This window comes from Tiliqua scincoides, chromosome 4 (assembly GCF_035046505.1).
Source record: "Tiliqua scincoides isolate rTilSci1 chromosome 4, rTilSci1.hap2, whole genome shotgun sequence".
NCBI lineage: Eukaryota > Metazoa > Chordata > Lepidosauria > Squamata > Scincidae > Tiliqua > Tiliqua scincoides.
This window is the reverse complement of record NC_089824.1, coordinates 42,162,593-42,181,000: the sequence shown is the minus strand read 5'-3', so window position 1 is coordinate 42,181,000 and position 18,408 is coordinate 42,162,593. Positions and strand designations below refer to the sequence as shown.

The window sequence follows — 18,408 nt, the reverse complement described above, 5'->3', positions numbered from 1 at the left end:
GCAAGAGAAAATGGATCAGCCACTAATTGCAACGTTCAGCAATTTAAGGCTTGCCTCCCAGTAATTAGTTTGAATTACTGCGGTCATCTTCATCTGATGAACTCAAGTGGTCTAGCATATAATTTTTGCGTGTTTGCTACTTAACATACCTCAGCAATCCATTTCCCCTCAATGCGTTGTTGTAAAACAATTCTAATGAGGGTTGAACAATTATCCATTTTAAGTTCTTGCAGCAATTAACTAGAATGAACAGAACACATGTTGCACTATACATTCAAGGTATCAAGGCAGAAGGAAGGAAAAGGTTTTTAATTAATACCTGGTTGCTCCCTCCACCCCAAGGTTATGCATCTTTTACTCAGATTTAAGTCCACTGTGTTCAATGGGACTTATTCCCAGGTAAATGTGCATAGCATTGCAGCCTTCAAATAAGAACTATGTAGTAAACAGAACAAAACTGCTCACCTTGACCAATTCTGTATAGCCAGTTTCCTTGGCTGTCCACCATGGCTGAGCCTTTAGACCCTTGACATTATACAGAGAGCGCTGCCAGACAGATGCAAAGTGTCCCCGTTGGTGCCCAAGTTCATACCATTTGTATGCCTAGAAGATTGGTATTTGTTAACCACCCATTTACATAAGCAATGCTTCAGCAGAAAAAGGATAAATCAATAACAAATATAATATGCTAGCAATTCCTCTGTGCATCCTAAGGATGCTCCATTTGGTTTCCTATAATTCAGCCCCATCAAAAATAATCAGTTAAAATGGCAGATGTCTTATGCACAAGCAAATAGAAGCAGATAATGTAAGAACTCTTGAAAACTGAGCACACCAAGGAGCCCAGGTGCACTCCATGTCACATATATCTAAAAACTCCTGGTGTGTTGCTGATTCGGTTATTTCCATTGCACAACAAAAAGTCACATTTTTCTCATTTACACAGACACAATGTTTTTCACTGTTGTCAACTTCTACGGAAAATTCCACATGCTTTTTGGGGGGCAGGACGTTTGTATGGTGCTTCCCATACTCTTGGTATAGTCCCTTTAGTATGTATATATTAAGGACTCAATCTGGGTCGAAGACGTGCTGTAAAGCACATTTGCAGCTCATTGTGTGTTGGCTGGGCAGGCGCAGGGATGCATGCCAGCCCATGGAGGCTGCATCCAGCCTCCGCACTGACCTGGGAAGGGAAGGTTGCATCGGCCGAGCTTGGCCTACGTAGGGGTCTGGGGAGGGCAGGGGAGGAGGCAGGAGGGAGGAGTTCCACGGCAGGGGGGAGGACGACTGGAGGGCATTCCAGGGGGTGGGCAGGCGGGGAGCGGGAGGCGGGGCTGGAACCCAGCAGTTATGCTGGATCTCAACCCCGTTCCCTAAGCAGCACGAAGCAACTCCAAGCCTCTCTGTTTTTCTCTGACTTGTACCACCTCCTGAGATGGTGCAGGTCCAAGGAGACCCATTGGGGCTGTGGTGGCTTACCCGGGGGTAAGGGGGAGAGTTTCCCCTTGCCTCCAGCTGAGCTGATTCTGGCCCCAATCTTGCACTGGATACAGAGCAGGCCTCCTGGCCTGCCTGTTCCAGCACAAGATAGGATTGTGCTGCACGAGACATGCAGAAAGCAGGTCCTCAAACATGAAGGTATGATGGGTGCTCTGATTTGCACATCTTTGCCTTATGGGAGCTGTACCTTCCATGCAGACCATACAATTCTTTTCCACTTTAGCAGTGGTGTCACTAGGGTTTGTGTCACCCAATGTGGGAGGCCAGCATGTCCACCCCATCATGGACCTGTTCCAATGCAGTGGGCAGGGTGATGTACCATTGCCCTGCCCCCACTAGTATTTTGGCTACAACCTTTGATAGAATAGAGATATTTCAACATGGTTTGATTCTTTGCATTCTGCATGAAATTACGCATTGATTTATATATCACATGATGGTATTATTCAATTTTAAATCAAATATTGGAAGTGTCACCTCCCCATGCATGTCACCCAGTGCAGCCTGCACCCCCACACCCCCAGCAACGCCACTAGTTTATGCCATTCTTGTTGGCAACCTTCAGTCTCGGAAGACTATGGTATCGTGCTCTGAAAGGTGGTTCTGGCACAGCGTCTAGTGTGGCTGAAAAGGCCGTTTCCGGAGTGACAATCCCTTCCACACTGGGAGCAAGTGTAGTGTGTCCCTGCTCTGTCTCCCTGGCTATGGGCCTTCCTTCTTTGCCTCTTTGCCTCAGACTGTTGGCCAAGTGTCTCTTCAAACTGGGAAAGGCCATGCTGCACAGCCTGCCTCCAAGCGGGCCGCTCAGAGGCCAGGGTTTCCCACTTGTTGAGGTTCATCCCTAAGGCCTTCAGATCCCTCTTGCAGATGTCTTTGTATCGCAGCTGTGGTCTACCTGTAGGGCGCTTTCCTTGCACGAGTTCTCCATAGAGGAGATCCTTTGGGATCCGGCCATCATCCATTCTCACGACATGACCGAGCCAACACAGGCGTCTCTGTTTCAGCAGTGCATACATGCTAGGGATTCCAGCTCGTTCCAGGACTGTGTTGTTGGAACCTTGTCCTGCCAGGTGATGCCATATGCATAAACTATATCAGCCAAATCAGTAAACTCAACCTTTTAAGAAATCTACTTGGCTGCCTTTGAGAAGAGGTTGGACAGCAAGGCTTCTGCCATTGGCTCAGCTGGGACCAATTGCTGCACTTGATTTCTCCCCTCCCAGAACTAGTTGCTTCAGAGGTAGGTAGGTCTCCTTCAGCCTGGCTGGGAATAACTACTAGTTGGCTTCTTTCCTGCCAAAACTTTCTACAGTGATTGGTCTACTTTGTAATCATGTGTCTCTGTTAGGTTAATGAAAACTGCTTAACTTTCTCTACGCTCCCCATTTGTTTTTCCACTTGTATTATACTACATTATAAGTCATTTTTACAAAATGTTAACTGCCTGAAATATGGTATATAAAAGTGATGGACAGACAAAAAAATATTAAATTTAATTTTTAAAAAGTCCATGCTCCACCCTGCTTTTGATTCCTCCTGACCATCCTTGTGCTTTCTATGGAAGGCCATCTCGCCTCCCTCAAAGACTGTTTCCAATGTTCTTCTACATTCCTCTTTCCTTGTGTGATTCCTTTAAATGAAACAGGAAGTGTGGGGCATGCTGAGAGAGCTCCTGGTACATTCTGCATCACATAAAGAAGTAGCAAGGTGAAGAGGTATGGGCTTCATCGCCACCTTCTATATGGCTTTGGGAGGCAATGGGAGGGGCATCACAAGGCACTGTGCTGCTATATGACCTCCCTCATGATCCTTCTAGCCAGGTGGATTAGGAAGTGGCGGCAGCAGCAGGGATCATTAGGAAGGGTATTGAGAACAAAACGGCTAATATTATAATGCCGTTGTACAAATCGATGGTAAGGCCACACCTGGAGTATTGTGTCCAGTTCTGGTCGCCGCATCTCAAAAAAGACATAGTGGAAATGGAAAAGGTGCAAAAGAGAGCGACTAAGATGATTACTGGGCTGGGGCACTTTCCTTATGAGGAAAGGCTACGGCGTTTGGGCCTCTTCAGCCTAGAAAAGAGACGCCTGAGGGGGGACATGATTGAGACATACAAAATTATGCAGGGGATGGACAGAGTGGATAGTGAGATGCTCTTTACACTCTCACATAACACCAGAAGCAGGGGACATCCACTAAAATTGAGTGTTGGGAGAGTTAGAACACACAAAAGAAAATATTTCTTTACTCAGCATGTGGTCGGTCTGTGGAACTCCTTGCCACAGGATGTGGTGATGGCGTCTAGCCTGGATGCCTTTAAAAGGGAATTGGACAAGTTTCTGGAGGAAAAATCCATTACGGGGTACAAGCCATGAAGTGTATGTGCAACCTCCTGATTTTAGAAATGGGTTATGTCAGAATGCCAGATGCAAGGGAGGGCACCAGGATGAGGTCTCTTGTTATCTGGTGTGCTCCCTGGGCCATTTGGTGGGCCGCTGTGAGATACAGGAAGCTGGACTAGATGGGCCTATGGCCTGATCCAGTGGGGCTGTTCTTATGTTCTTATGAATGGTAAACTTTGTGCACCTCAGGTTCCACATGCGCTTGGTCCTGAAAACTGGCAAGGTAAAGGAGGGTTGAATTAATTCTGAGGACAAGATCCAGCTCTTAAGCTTTTCATCCTTCCCAAAACTAGAACTTACAACCTTTTGACAATTCTTCACTTTAATATTTTATGCTTTGAATTATGATGATAAAAACCACAGATTTGATAAGCCATTCAATGCAGCCGTAAACTTGTGAATTACAATGTAAGACCTCCTGTCCCATCATAAAAATTGCCTAGATATGCTTTTCTGGTACTAGTCTTTTAAACATTTTTTTAAGAAACAGAAAAAGGTATAGATCTGAATTACTGAGCTACCTCAGGTGTTCAATACTATATTAGCTATCCTTAGATCTGGCCTTAAATATTACTACAAAATTATCAGCCTCTGTAGTGTACTTAAACACATAAACCAAATTGGTCAAAAAGTGGCTACCGCAAGTTTTGCAATAAATCCATGGCTGCATGCAGAAACTAGAGTTACCCACTAAACAACACAACTACATCATAAAGAAAGAAACTCAATACACAGGCCTCTAAAGACATTATCTATCTATCTCAGCTGTCTTTATAGCCAAGCTACAAGGAGGAAATAGAGGCAATTAAACACAATCCTACGCAGCCTCTATTGCCATGTTTTTCTTCTCTTGCAGAAAATGGGGGGGGGGTATTAGATAAATATCAACAACAGGGAACCACTTTGATATGACTCGGCCTGTCAACTTCATGAATAAAGGTAAAACATAGCAAGTCTCTTCACACAGATTCACAAATGTTCTCAAGCGTCACATTAATCGGCTTCGATTATGTTACAAGCCTCATGCCACAAGTCAACTTTGAGTTCATTGGGTGGTCTGCAATTCCAAGACAGCTTCTTAAAAGGAGCCATGTCATGCATTGTGAAAGCAGAAAGACTTATGTGTGAAGAGGGACTGTTAGCTTATCTGTAGCTATATTTCTTTGAGTGGTTATCTACCCAGATGCATGTAGTAGAGTTCTGCATCATTCCAGGCAGACAACAGGCTGTTCATCTGCTACTAGGGACCCTGCAAGGTCAAAAGATGTTTCTGCCCAGCAACAGCACATGCTCTGGCCCACTTTAGAGACTTCCAGTGATTTGTGGAGTATTCTACTCCTGCTCTTGAGTGGGGAGCCCAGGCGCATCATATGCCCTGAGGGTGAGAAGAATGCCCAATCCCTAAGTTCCTTTGAGGACCACCACTATGTTAAAATTGTAGCATCTAAATAGAGATCCAAAAGTTGGATCCTAGCCTACAGAGGGAATGACAACAACAATGGGTATTTATATACCGCCATTCTGGTCATCAGATTATTTCTCTGACTTTATTCAAGGCGGTTTGCATAGGCAGGCTGTTTCTAAATCTCCAAGGGAATTTTTACAATCACAGAAAGGTTCTGTTTTGCAAGAACCACACACATTTCAGATGGATCTTTCTGGTCTGGTATAACTTCTGGCCTCCAGTTGCCTCCCACACAGGCTGGCAAGCAGCTCCTTCATCTCTCACATGAAGGGCAGCCAAGATGCTTCTTTGCTCACACCAAAGAGCAGATGGAATAACTCAGCTCGGCTTGTCAGCTGCTTCAAGATCTCACCATTCATGGAGCTGCCGATGGACTCAAACTGTCGACCTTCTGATGTTATCTTTGGGCTAACGGAGGCTCTACCCTCTAAACCAGACCTCCTGCCCATATATGGTCATATATGCCATGTGACTGCACAGATGCCCAACTAAACAATTATAGTTACAGATAAGCAACCTGTCCTCCTTCAGATTCTCTGTGCAATCACACAGACTGGAGACTAGCTAGCTTCCCTCTGGAGGTGGATGCAAGTCAATCAGGAGATGTTCTGCAGAATGGTACAGCAAAATGAGGCATCAGCTCAACCTTGTGTCCAGGACATAGTGCTGGATAACGGTTGATGGACTGAACACACTATTGCTCTGCAGAGTTCCAGGAGTAGAATAACTCTCAGGCTCACAGCAGAGGATGAAACAACCCTGGTGGAGTGTGATTTCAAGAAATCTGGTGCCTGTTACCAACACTGCTCCCATGCCCACACATGTGTCTATTACTACTATGTATGTACAAACACACAGTCTTGAGCTCAGATTTGCCCAGCTGAGACTCAAATACAATCAAGGAAATTTATCTCTCTCTGCAGAAGCACGAATGGCCTCTGGGAACCAAGTGCCCCGGGAACAAAGTACCAGGTAAGGCACTGCGAGTTTAGGCTCTGTGTGAGGAGAAGGAGAAGGCAAGTGAACCTCTGAGTTTTGGAGAAGGAGAGGGAGGACTCTCTGAGTTGTGAAGAGGAGAAGAGGAGAACAAAAAGGAGAAGGTAACTGTACTCTTTCTAACTCTTTGTCTTCCAACTTTAAATCAACCTTAAATCAACATTGAAATTTAGTTTACCTTTAGCTTAGCTTTACCTAAGCTTTACCTAAGTTAGCTCCTAATCTAACCAGAGGGAGGGAGTCTAAGGTCCAGCAAGTTGGGGCACAGGAGCAAGGTGAGGGCAATAAAAATAACAACACAGTCCTGAGACATACAAAATTATGCAGGGGATGGACAGAGTGGATAGAGAGATGCTCTTTACACTCTCACATAACACCAGAACCAGGGGACACCCACTAAAATTGAGAGTTGGGAGAGTTAGGACAGACAAAAGAAAATATTTCTTTACTTAGCATGTGGTTGGTCTGTGGAACTCCTTGCCACAGGATGTGGTGATGGCATCTGGCCTGGATGCCTTTAAAAGGGGATTGGACAAGTTTCTGGAGGAAAAATCCATTATGGGTTATAAGCCATGAAGTGTATGTGCAACCTCTTGATTTTAGAAATGGGCTATGTCAGAATGCCAGTGCAAGGGAGGGCACCAGGATGCAGGTCTCTTGTTATCTGGTGTGCTCCCTGGGGCATTTGGTGGGCCACTGTGAGATACAGGAAGCTGGACTAGATGGGCCTGTGGCCTGATCCAGTGGGGCTGTTCTTACATTCATATGTTATAACAAGAAGTCAAAATGCAGCAAATGGCTGTTTTGGGACCATGGAGTTTCTTGAGTTTGACTGAGTTAAGGTATGTCCTTCCAAAAGGGCCCAAGATGTAATGCACGCCAATCAAAGAGGTTTCTGAAGGGACAAAAGGTATGGCAGGGTACAGGCTGCACTCATGCTTAGGTTGTTGGTGGGAGAGGCTTCCGGGAGAAGGAACTAAAAAGACTGATCAGGTGGCCATGCCCAGATTTGATCTAGTGCATGTGGTGAGCAGCAGATACTCACAGATAAAAGGTACCAACACTATAGTTCAGCCTTGAAGCTTGAATTATATACACATCTAATATGTTGGGTATGAATAGTATGAATACAACTTTAATGATCTATGAAGGTAAAGAAGTACTGCAGAATGTGCCAAGCATTTGAAGCAGCCTAAGAAGCAGTGTTGATAAATGGGATAACAGTGAACAGGTTTTGTGAGCTCTTCTTTATAAATAATTTCATGTTTCTCCAAAGAGGTGTCCTAAATTGTGCCTTCTAGGTTTAGGTCACAAAAGTAATGTATTGCAGCAGTAATTTACAATATGTCTTTATAAATGTTGGTTCTCTGGTTTTAGCCTTTGGATTGGTGGCACAATAGCTCCGTATAGACTCTTCACCCTTTAGAGCTCCAGTAGGAGAGTTTTCATATTTGCTATTCAGAGATGATGGCAAGAGAATCAATGGGTTGGTCTGACTAATTATACACAAAGAAAGTTAGTGGCAGTGAATTTAGGTTAGCAACTCCTGACCCAAGTATTGTTTCAGTGCATTTAGTAGCAAAGTTGCAGAGATGTTTAGCAATATGACTTTTTCCAATAAGAGTGTTAAATGAAGGTCTACAGAACCAGTGCTTCTCAAACTGTGGGTTGCAACCCACTAAGTGGATCACAAGTTTGGCCCCCCCATCATTGCGCCTGCTTGGAGCAATGATGGAGCCATGCAGACACAAACAGAGGCCACTTCCAGGGTGCAACCCACCTCCAGCAGTCACCCCAACATCATGCTGGCCCAGGGTGGCCTCCAGAGGCCTCTGTGAGCTTCAGAAATGGCTTTGCCTTATTAGCCATTTTCATGATTGCAACCAGAAGTCACTGGTGAGCCATTTCTGAGGCTAGCAGAGACCTCTGGAGGCAATCCTGGGCTGGTGAGACATCAGGGCAGCTGCAGGAGATGGGTTACGAAGCCATTTCCCCAAGGACAAAGTGGGTCGTGGCCCAGCTAAATTTGAGAACCACTGGTCTACACTATTTAACTTCTCCCTGTCAGGCTGGTTAAAGACAGAGAACATTGTATGTCTAAGCTAGCCTTAATCACATGCTGCTGTATCTAAAAATAGCATTGTCCCTATTCAGTACATTGCAGGAAATTGTATGTTTAAAGGTGACTAATTCAGTGCACTGTATTCGAAAAGGTATGAGGACACATGATAAAGCCACGTGGCAAAACCAAGAAAGTCTAGGTCTGGTCAGTGACTTGATGGACAACCACATGGCAGTGGTAGCACCAGGTTGCTCAGGGCTCTGGAACAAAGCCCCCATGGGCGGGTCATAAGAACATAAGAACATAAGAACAGTCCCACTGGATCAGGCCATAGGCCCATCTAGTCCAGCTTCCTGTATCTCACAGCAGCCCACCAAATGCCCCAGGGAGCACACCAGATAACAAGAGACCTCAACCTGGTGCCCTCCCCTACATCTGGCATTCTGACTTAACCCATTTCTAAAATCAGGAGGTTGCGCATACACATCATGGCTTGTACCCCATAATGGATTTTTCCTCCAGAAACTTTTCCAATTCCCTTTTAAAGGCGTCTAGGCTAGATGCCAGCACCACATCCTGTGGCAAGGAGTTCCACAGACCGACCACGCGCTGAGTAAAGAAATATTTTCTTTTGTCTGTCCTAACCCGCCCAACACTCAATTTTTGTGGATGTCCCCTGGTTCTGGTATTATGTGAGAGTGTAAAGAGCATCTCCCTATCCACTCTGTCCATTCCCTGCATAAATGGTCCCCATGGTGTGCACTGCCTGCCTTTGATGGCAAATTGGGATTACAACTGCCACTGGTACTGAGAATTCAGAGGTGGGCCCAGCCAAGTATGCCCTCAAATGGGCATGGATCCTCAGCTAATTCCATAGTCTGGCTGACCCCTACAACTCAGCTGCCACATGGGAATTCTCTTTATTTTGTCAATTTGGAGAGACAAATTCCAGAGTATGTTTTGTTCCAGGACCTTCATTTTTTGATGAACCCCACTTTTTGTCTATATAAACTGGACCATTCATTTCATGAACATCACAGAGCATACTGAAAACTTATGGCCAGAACTTAGTGGCCAGAACTTATAAGCACACATGAAGCTTTTTTTTTTCCTACGCACCACCTATACATGAATATAAGTCAATGTATCATTTGATCTCTACACCCTACTCAAGAAGTGCAAGAGGCACATTTCCAAAGTGGAAGCTGGTTCTGGAATGGAAGAAGATTTTGCTAGTTTTACAATATTTTTCACCTGTCTGGGAGGATGACTTAAAAAAAAAGCTTCTTTGCTCTATTGCTGTTCTTAATTTCTGAGGCTGATCCAAAAGACACTTTTGAAAAGAGTAGAAATATGCTTGGATCATCCTTCCAGGTAATGGTTTCAGCAGCTAGCTGAGCAGCTGACAAAGAGAAGAGCATCTCCCCTTGAAAAGAACTAGGAGAAAGACTAGAAATAAAGCAGTGTCTCCCTTCCTACCCTCAGCAATGCTATCAACAGCAGGCTCAGCAGCAGCTTCCTTAGAGGGAAGCCTTCTCCTCATGCTGGGTTTACACAGACCAAGCACATGAAAGGTGATTGAGTTGGAGATATGGTTGGTTGGCAACCTTCAGTCTCGAAAGACTATGGTATAAGCCTACAGCACCCGGTATTCCCAGGCGGTCTCCCATCCAAGTACTAACCAGGCCTGACCCTGCTTAGCTTCCAAGATCAGACAAGATTGGGCATGTGAAGCACCCTATTTTCACATTCAGCTTGATGCATAGATATCAGGAGTTGGGCTGAATGATCCTACTCTCCAAACAGATAGGGAAAGCGGGATTGTGCCACCTAGCCTCACCCTGATCTCCACACATCAAGCTGAAAATGGGATTTCTATATGCATCCAGCCAGCTGTCCTTTATGTTTGCTCTAAGCTTGGAGCCCAACATAAGACTGAAGGACAAGCTCCACTTCACCGTGGAGAAGTAGGCAATGGGACCTGTCTAGAGATCAACACAGCAACTTTGACAACTATATTACAATTTTCCTTACCGAGATCCTGTCACCACCATGCTTCTAGCTAGAAGAATGTTTTCTGTAAGCCTTTCCTGTTTCCCTTAGAAAGTCAGTTCCTACTAGCTTGTCTCAAGAAAAATCATGTCTCAAGGAAGGAGATACAGCTGTGATATATAGAAGACAGAGCATAGTTCTCTGAGAACCTGTCACCTGTGTACGCTCTAACGTCCTTGATTAAGGAAGGCTTCAGTTTTATTTATTTCCAGACAATCCCCTGTATGATCAACAGACACAATCGTTCATTTTGTTCATCTTAGCCTCCCAAGACGTTTGAGAGGAAACAGAAAATGCCTGCTACATACCCCTGGCTAACCTTACACATAGTCTCTGCAATGGCCAAGCTCCTTAAACTTGCAGCTTATTATCCTTTTTGTATAAAATTAAATGAAACTCAAAGAGATCCAACTCTACCTCTTTGTTTCCCACTCGCTGCATGGCATCGCCCAAATGAAAGTAGAAGCGGCCATCATCAGTGCCAGGGTCTCCTGATTCTAGACCTTCCTAGAGAAAGCAGAAAACTGTATGGACATAGCAGCAGCAAATATAAATATATATTTATTGAAGTACTTAAATGGGAACTGAACTGTATTGTACTAGTCCTATAACACAGGATATGATAGGTTCATAGTCACTTACCTATCATCATGACCTGCTCCCTTGCTTGCTCTGAAATTGTGTCAAATCAGGGACATGTGCAGGGACATCACATGCCCTCATGTCACCTTGATCCCCCCAAATGCAGCCTCTGTATGTGTGCTTGTGCACAAGTGCACCTATCCCCCATGCACTAGAGGGAAGAACAAGTGGGCACAACCCCATTCCCCCTTCTTTTTACCAGTATCCCTTGCTCCTGCTCATTGCAAACACAACTGGCACAAAGGAGGGAGGGTGCATACCATACTGTTCACAAGTAGAGGGAAAGGGATGGGCTCCAAATTACCTCTGCCTTCCTCCTTGATGCCTTGAAAGAACTAAGTAGGTGGAAAGAGGCTATTTGAAGCCATAGCAACTTTTTTTTGCCCCCTCTCACTCCAGCAGGACAGGGCTGCCATGGGAAGAAAATTGGCACATCCTATGGAGACGCAGGCTGGTGAGGGCAGTAGACAGACAGGCTGGTGTCTTACTCATTTGCTAGCCCTCCAAGTGACCATTTCAGATTGCTTCATGGCAAGTCTGGGCCTAGTAAATGTAAAATGTTCTCACCGTAGACTGGTCTTGTGAAATCACCTTTTTCTGGTAACTTACTATTTTCCAAGGGTGCTTTCAAATGAACCATTGCCAACATTTTTGTGCGAACTTTTCCTCAGTACAGGAAACAAAAGACGGTGATGAATATCTGTCCAGTAGCTCAGTGTTGGAAAAGTGAGCCACTATATTTATGCATAACAATCATATTAGATGTTGGTTACAGTTCATCACTGAGATTTAGAAATTTCTGATATTAAAGTTAAAGAAATTCTGCAGGTAAAACGTTTGCTTCTACAATTTTCACCCTTTATATGCAATTTTCCCCAGGATATTTTATGTTCCTCAAAAGGAAAAAGAAAGAAATTGGAAATATTACTTTCAAATAGGGAATGCTTTCTGAAATCTTGTTCTCTGCCTTCAGAATGAAGCCATAATGCACTTTAGCAAAACCATCATTAGGAGCCAGGCTCAGAACCTGCAGGAAAACACAAGAAAGCATCATTACAGCTGTACTTTTACAGGGATTCTGAGCTTTATGACCTTGGATTTGCAAATCAGTGTTCCTTCCATTAGTGGTCTAGAAGTACGTACTAGTACATCGATTATCTGTTAGAACTACATTTTGCATGTTAAGGTCAGTTCTATCTAGCCCCAGCTGTAGACAAGAACCACCTTAAATGTGTTTACAGCCATAGTTCAGTCTTTGTTTTTAAAGATGCATTCTAAATGGCAGGCTTGCTATTAGCACAAAGTATTTTTGTGAAATGAATTTTCAATTGATACTGACAAGTGAGGTGGGGGACAAAATCTCCTTCAGCTATTAAACAATAATTAATGCAGAATTCAGGAACAAACCTTAGAACTCATTCAGAACACCAGTCTATCTATGGCACAAAGTGGAAGAAAGAAAATTCCTCTTGTACTATAGAGGAATCCCTTGAACGTAAAACCAAGATCTGTTGCTCTTTGAAAACAAAAGTGACTTTGATTTTTACAAAGACCGTATTTAATGTATTGTGATTCAGTTCCAGACTATGTGATTCAAAGGTAAAACATCTAATGGGGGGAAAAAAGAGAAACACTTTCCATTTCTTGACACTGCCTTCAAGCTGTGGTACAATGGAACAGTTGATAAAAAAAAGTTTTCAAAAATAGGGCACCTTCTCCATCAGGTTGAATTCTGGCTATAGACATAGCACTCTTTGATTTAAGATTCAATATTTAGGTTCATCATTGAAAGGGAGGGAATAAAAAGTGTTCAGCATGACTGAACTGTTCAAGACGGTCTAAACAAAAAAAAATTAGGTCAAATATAAGAACAGGAAATTGTCAAAAGTTATCTGCACTGCTGATCCACATTCATTCCAATGCTACCCTCTTGGACAATGGAATTCAGAGGAGAAAAGATAAGGGCATAGGTATGCACTGAACCTAGCTTGCCTTCAGACACTTTACACTGACATGTTCCCTCACATTCATTGTTTCTAAATTCTCTTTACCTGTCTACAGCCCAATTATCCTCCCTGGAGCCACAAGTTTCAGCAGCACCATAAAGGCTACCACTGTATCCAGTGGGGCCAGAGAGGCCACTGGAGGTCTCCTTCAACGGAAGGGGACTTTTCCCCCTCCCCCCCCGGGGAAAGTTCCAGGCCCCATAATAGGGCTACTTGAGTCTGCATCAGCGATTTTACTGGCACAGATCTGAGAAGCCCTTTGTCGGGTTTAGCAGCCTGACATAGGGCATAGGATCCGGCAGAGGAGGCCTCAGCCTGTCCCACTCCCCTCCCAGGCAGATATCTTCCCATGCCCCACCCTCCCCCGCCCTGAAAAGCTGCACTGCTGCCTGGTGGTGCTACTTACCACTGGGCTGGCGGCTCATCGCAGGTGTCCTCCCAGCACTGGTGCTCCCTCCTCCCCAGGTGCCATAAACATGCTTTACAGCATGTTTGTGACATCCAGAGCCAGCAGTACACACATATATTGGTAGCGCTGAGGAGAATAGGATTGGGCCCTTAATCCCTGCACACTATGTTAATAAACTTGATTGGATTCGATTGAGGAAATCTGTGTCCCAACTAAAGTTATTTCTAAATTTTTTAAAAATGTATTGTTTTAGTACTTCAGATATTATGAACAGCTAAGAATATGGTACAAACATAAATGATTTTTAAAAACATTTGCAAAATGCTCAAACTATCCAGGACATAACACGAACAAGTTAGGAAACTAAAAAAGGAAGACCGGTATCCTAGGTAGAGTACAGTAACCAATTTGAAGTGTGAATATAAAATTTGTTTTACTGGTTGTATCTCTTGTTAACCAAAACTCTGATTACTAGAGGTGTTTGTTTCTGGAGAGTAAATTGGATTTCAGCCTGAGTTTTACTGAACTCAATGGGCTTACATCTGAGTAAAACAAATAACACCAGTTTCAAACACCTCTACTGATTATGAATGTGAATCAGGCTTTGCACGTGTTAATCATTAAAATAAGTGGACACAATCCATTTAGCAAAGGATTGCAGGATTGGGTGACAAACATATACTTCTAATAAAGAGATCCTCCCTGACATGTAAAAATATCTTTAGATACTGCTTTACATCACACTGTTTTTGGAAGACTTCCAGTTTTTCCAGAAGACATCTGAAAAGCACTCTGGTGGCTTTCTAAGCCTCAGCCACACACTGCCTGCGTAGCTTCTCTGAGGCCCAGAACGGTGGTTCAGGATGGCTCCAGATGCAATGAGGTAAAACCAGAAGTCACCCAAAATAGCTCCTGGCACCATTCCGAGCCTCGGAGAGGCTATGTGTGATGGCACGCAGACTCCGTGACTCAGAAAACCTCCCAGACATGACTGGAACAAGGTTCTGATCAAGTCTGGGAGGTCTGGGGGTGGGGGTGGGGGAAATGATCCAGGGGTTTAGCATTCACAGTGGGGTGAATCCAATTATAAAGAGGCCCCACCTATATACAGAGATGTCATTTTCATCTGATTAATCTCAAATGACTTTTGTCTTATGAAAATTTATAGTTGTTAAGTAAATGAATTCTAAATAACCAGTAAATAGATTTCTTTATTTGGTTATATACTTATAAATAAAAGCTCACCTCTTCATAAACTCTCTTGGCATTGCTGTTGTCACCGATCAAAAGATAACCCACTCCAAGGTTGTTCTTGAATGAAGTATCATTAGGAAACAAATTAACTAGTTTTTGTAACGTTACCAGTGAACCTTTCATACGACCTAATTTGAACAAAATGCACACAAGTCACAATGAGCAGGGATTCAGACCCAATGGGTTGTATCCTAAGGAAGTGAGCCATATCCAAGCACCAGTGAAATCAACAAGTACTGTAGTTAACAAGGCCTATTAATTTCAATGGAACGTAGGAATTCTAGTTTATTAAGATACAATTCAATACATATGCCCATAAAAAAGGCTAAGCTTACTGAAGCACCCTATACTATTCCACAATATTAAACACAAACAATGCAGAACATGGATGTAAGAACAATGATTATTTAATCCTTTGATCACTTTTACGGCCAATTTTAAAAGCAACAATTCAGAAAAGCAAGTTGATGGAATGGCCCAGTCTTATGGAGACCTCTTGTGGACAATTCTAGCATTCTTCATAGCAAACCTCTTTTGAAGAGTGAAGTTCCTTAAGTGGATTTACAGTACTGGGTAAATAGCCCACATTTAATCTCACACTTTTCAAGCCCCTGCTCTTTCTTACCTTCCTTAAATTACAGGTACTTCATCTGAAATTAATCGACACAGACAAAATTATCAATCTTTCAGACTCATGGGAGAAAGATGCTCACTGGGTATTAATTCACAAGCATTCTATCTCTTCCTGTATTATTGTACCATTATAGAATCCCTCTAAATTAATACCAAGTGACCTAATGTCATTCCTATGAGCCTGAATGATTGATCATGTCATTTCCTTGGATGAATTTCTATTTATATCTATACTTAATGCTATTGGGAAAAATCCAGCTAGATGAAACACATCTGGCAACTATATATTTGATTGTTTTTGCACAAGTGTAGCTGTGATCTGTACCGTACAATCAAATCTGATCTTCTGATATTGGCACTCTCAATCATAACACAACTTGCAGTCGACAAGCATAACACGCTGCTATTCTAGTGCAAGAAACGTTAAGGTATGTCACTCTGAAAGTGACTTAGGGTGTAATCCTAACCAATTTTCCAGCACCAAGGTAAGGGCAATGCAACTCCGAGGTAAGGGAACAAACATTGCCTTACCTTGAGGAGGCCTCCATGACTGCCCCCCAACTGCAGGATGCAGCATGTGCCCCACTGGCACAGCTATGCCAGTGCTGAAAAGTTGGTTAGGATTGCATCCTTAGTGCTACTCACATGCAATAATTTGCAACACTGTGCTTACTATACCGGTAAGTTACGGATTATAGTTCCTATTTGAAAAAACAGCTTATATATGTTTAGAACAATGTTCTGTTGAAGAAACTTACATCTGTAAAATTTTGTACTGTAATCTTTTGAGTACTGTGCAGAATTATTGTTGAGTTTTTGTCCAGCATAATTTTCTTTCTTGGTTAACAACATGGATAACAATAGACAACAGCTTTGATTCGAAAGCCTCAATTGCCATATTCTTAATTATGGTGCCTTTCTCATGTTTTGAAAACACCTCATTATACACCACATTTCGCATTCTCTATGCAATGTTCCCCCATTGTCTGAGTTGAGGCACACTTTCTTTTTCAGAATTAGAACACAGGACATATATTTAAGGCATACACCCCAAAATAATCACTTCTAGGGAATATTTGGGCAAATTTTCAAAATCTACATGTGCAAAGCAGGATTTGCGTTTTTTGTTTTTGTGCACAGTTTGCAATATTTGCAAATAGATTTCAGCTGTAATATGCATAACTGCTCCTCATTAAAATTCCTTTAGACACTTTTGAAAAATGGCCCCACAGATAAATACAGATTTCAGAAACTTACCAAGGAACTGCTGCCTATCTGCCCGACGTTTCAGTGTCAGTTTTACCAGATCATCAGGGATGTTGGGTAGACTAGCCACCTCCCCATAGGTGCTGATGGATCGTTGCAATATTTCATTGCTTCTCATCTTCTCAGCTAAGTCATCCTCACTCTGTGAACAACCATAAAGCATTTGTCAGTATCCAAATGATCATTGAACTTTGGAGACCTAACTATTATGTTAGAGTTACAGAGCAATCCTGAGGGCGATAAATATCCACTTACTCCAAGTTGCACCACAGCCACCTCTTCAGCTTCGCTGGATACAGTGCAGGTCAGCAGGCCTGCCTGTTCCAGCACAGGTTAGGAATGGGCTAACAGTCTATGCTTTAATACTGGATTGAAAGACATCTTGAGCTTTGGAAAGGCAGGTTGAAATGTTTTAAATCAATAAAGTTAAACCTTCATATGAACCAAGAAGCACAATGCCTGAGGGTAGAAAATTGCAATGAGCCTAATGTTCTTGAGGATTCTGAGTTTCCATGTTCTTTTTTTGTACTTGTGGAAGACGATTTTAACAACAGGTAGAGGTTCTACAGTCAGCTTCAACAGTTACCTGAAAAAGTAAGGGGCTGTAGCTGGGCCTGTTTTTGTAGACAAACCATAGATTTGACTCAGAATAAGGCAGCTGCTAATAGTGGTGCAGGAGTGAAAACCCAGCAGTATTAGCACATGCTTATCGTATAGGAGGTCCTACATTCAATCCCTAACATTTCCAGGAAGAGCTAGAAAATGTCAATCTGAAACCCTGGAGAACTGTCAACAACCAGCATTAATAATACTCAGCTAGATGAGCCAAGGTGAAGAGTACTCAACTCTTAGGCTGCAGACTGCTGAAGACTTTGCAGAGCCAAATTCCCTAAGAGCAAGTCTCTTAGGGTGTGTTCTCATGTTATTTTGGGGCTACATAATCTGGGGTATGTTATAACATAGCACTGAGTATGCTACTGCTTATTCACATGTAACAGGAGAAGCTGAGGCACATCCAAAGGAAGAAGGGCAGGGGATACCTTGGCATTTAGTCTCTTAATGACAGGAAGTGTTATATTACGTCACCTGCTCCCTTCATTCAAAAGATGGTGGCTTTTAAAGAACCAAGAAGTGCTGGTGTCAAGAAACATTCACACACACATGGCTCAATGGGAAATGTCCTGGAAATAAGAGGAACCTTCTTGCAAGAGCCAGAAAAACATGAGACTAGGGGGGTTCATTCATGTTATTTACTGGAGCACTTAAGTCTTTAGTTGGGCCATGTCAATTTTGATCTGTTCTGTGCTGAGACAACTGTATGTCTGATGCCTGCTGTTGATCAGTCTCAGTAGAAATTTGGCACTCAAGCATATTTAGTCAAAAATCATGGCAATCAAGTTCAAAGAGGCCATCTGGGCTCAGCTTACCATATGGCAGGGGCTGGTTGGTATGCCTGTGACCATCTCAGCCCAGGCTAACAAAAATTAATACTGTCACAGACACAAATGGTGACTTGAATGTGCCCAAAAGGAGATTATCTCAACCCCCTTCAAACATCTGAAAAATACTTCTTTCATTTGTATCTTGGCATATCACAGTGAAGGAAATCAATGAGAATAACTGATGCAGTAACCTCAGTTTTTGACTACTCAGCCATATCGCTGGGCTGGTTGGGATGATGCTGTTTAAGCCAGCCCCTGTTCCATATTGAAATACAC

The 18,408-nt window shown here is 43.2% G+C and overlaps 1 protein-coding gene across 7 annotated transcripts in view; it reads right to left on the bottom strand.

The window, feature by feature from the left end:
- ASPH (aspartate beta-hydroxylase) overlaps window positions 1-18,408 on the bottom strand; it is a 147,526-nt gene that overhangs the window by 23,089 nt on the left and 106,029 nt on the right. For all 7 annotated transcript variants that reach the window (XM_066626211.1, XM_066626214.1, XM_066626217.1 and 4 more), the window contains 5 exons: window positions 16,682-16,832; window positions 14,783-14,919; window positions 12,051-12,149; window positions 10,898-10,987; window positions 466-603 (listed from right to left, as the gene is read on the bottom strand). In XM_066626211.1, coding sequence (XP_066482308.1) covers window positions 466-603; window positions 10,898-10,987; window positions 12,051-12,149; window positions 14,783-14,919; window positions 16,682-16,832 — 615 coding nt within the window. The remainder of the gene's footprint in view (window positions 1-465; window positions 604-10,897; window positions 10,988-12,050; window positions 12,150-14,782; window positions 14,920-16,681; window positions 16,833-18,408) is intronic.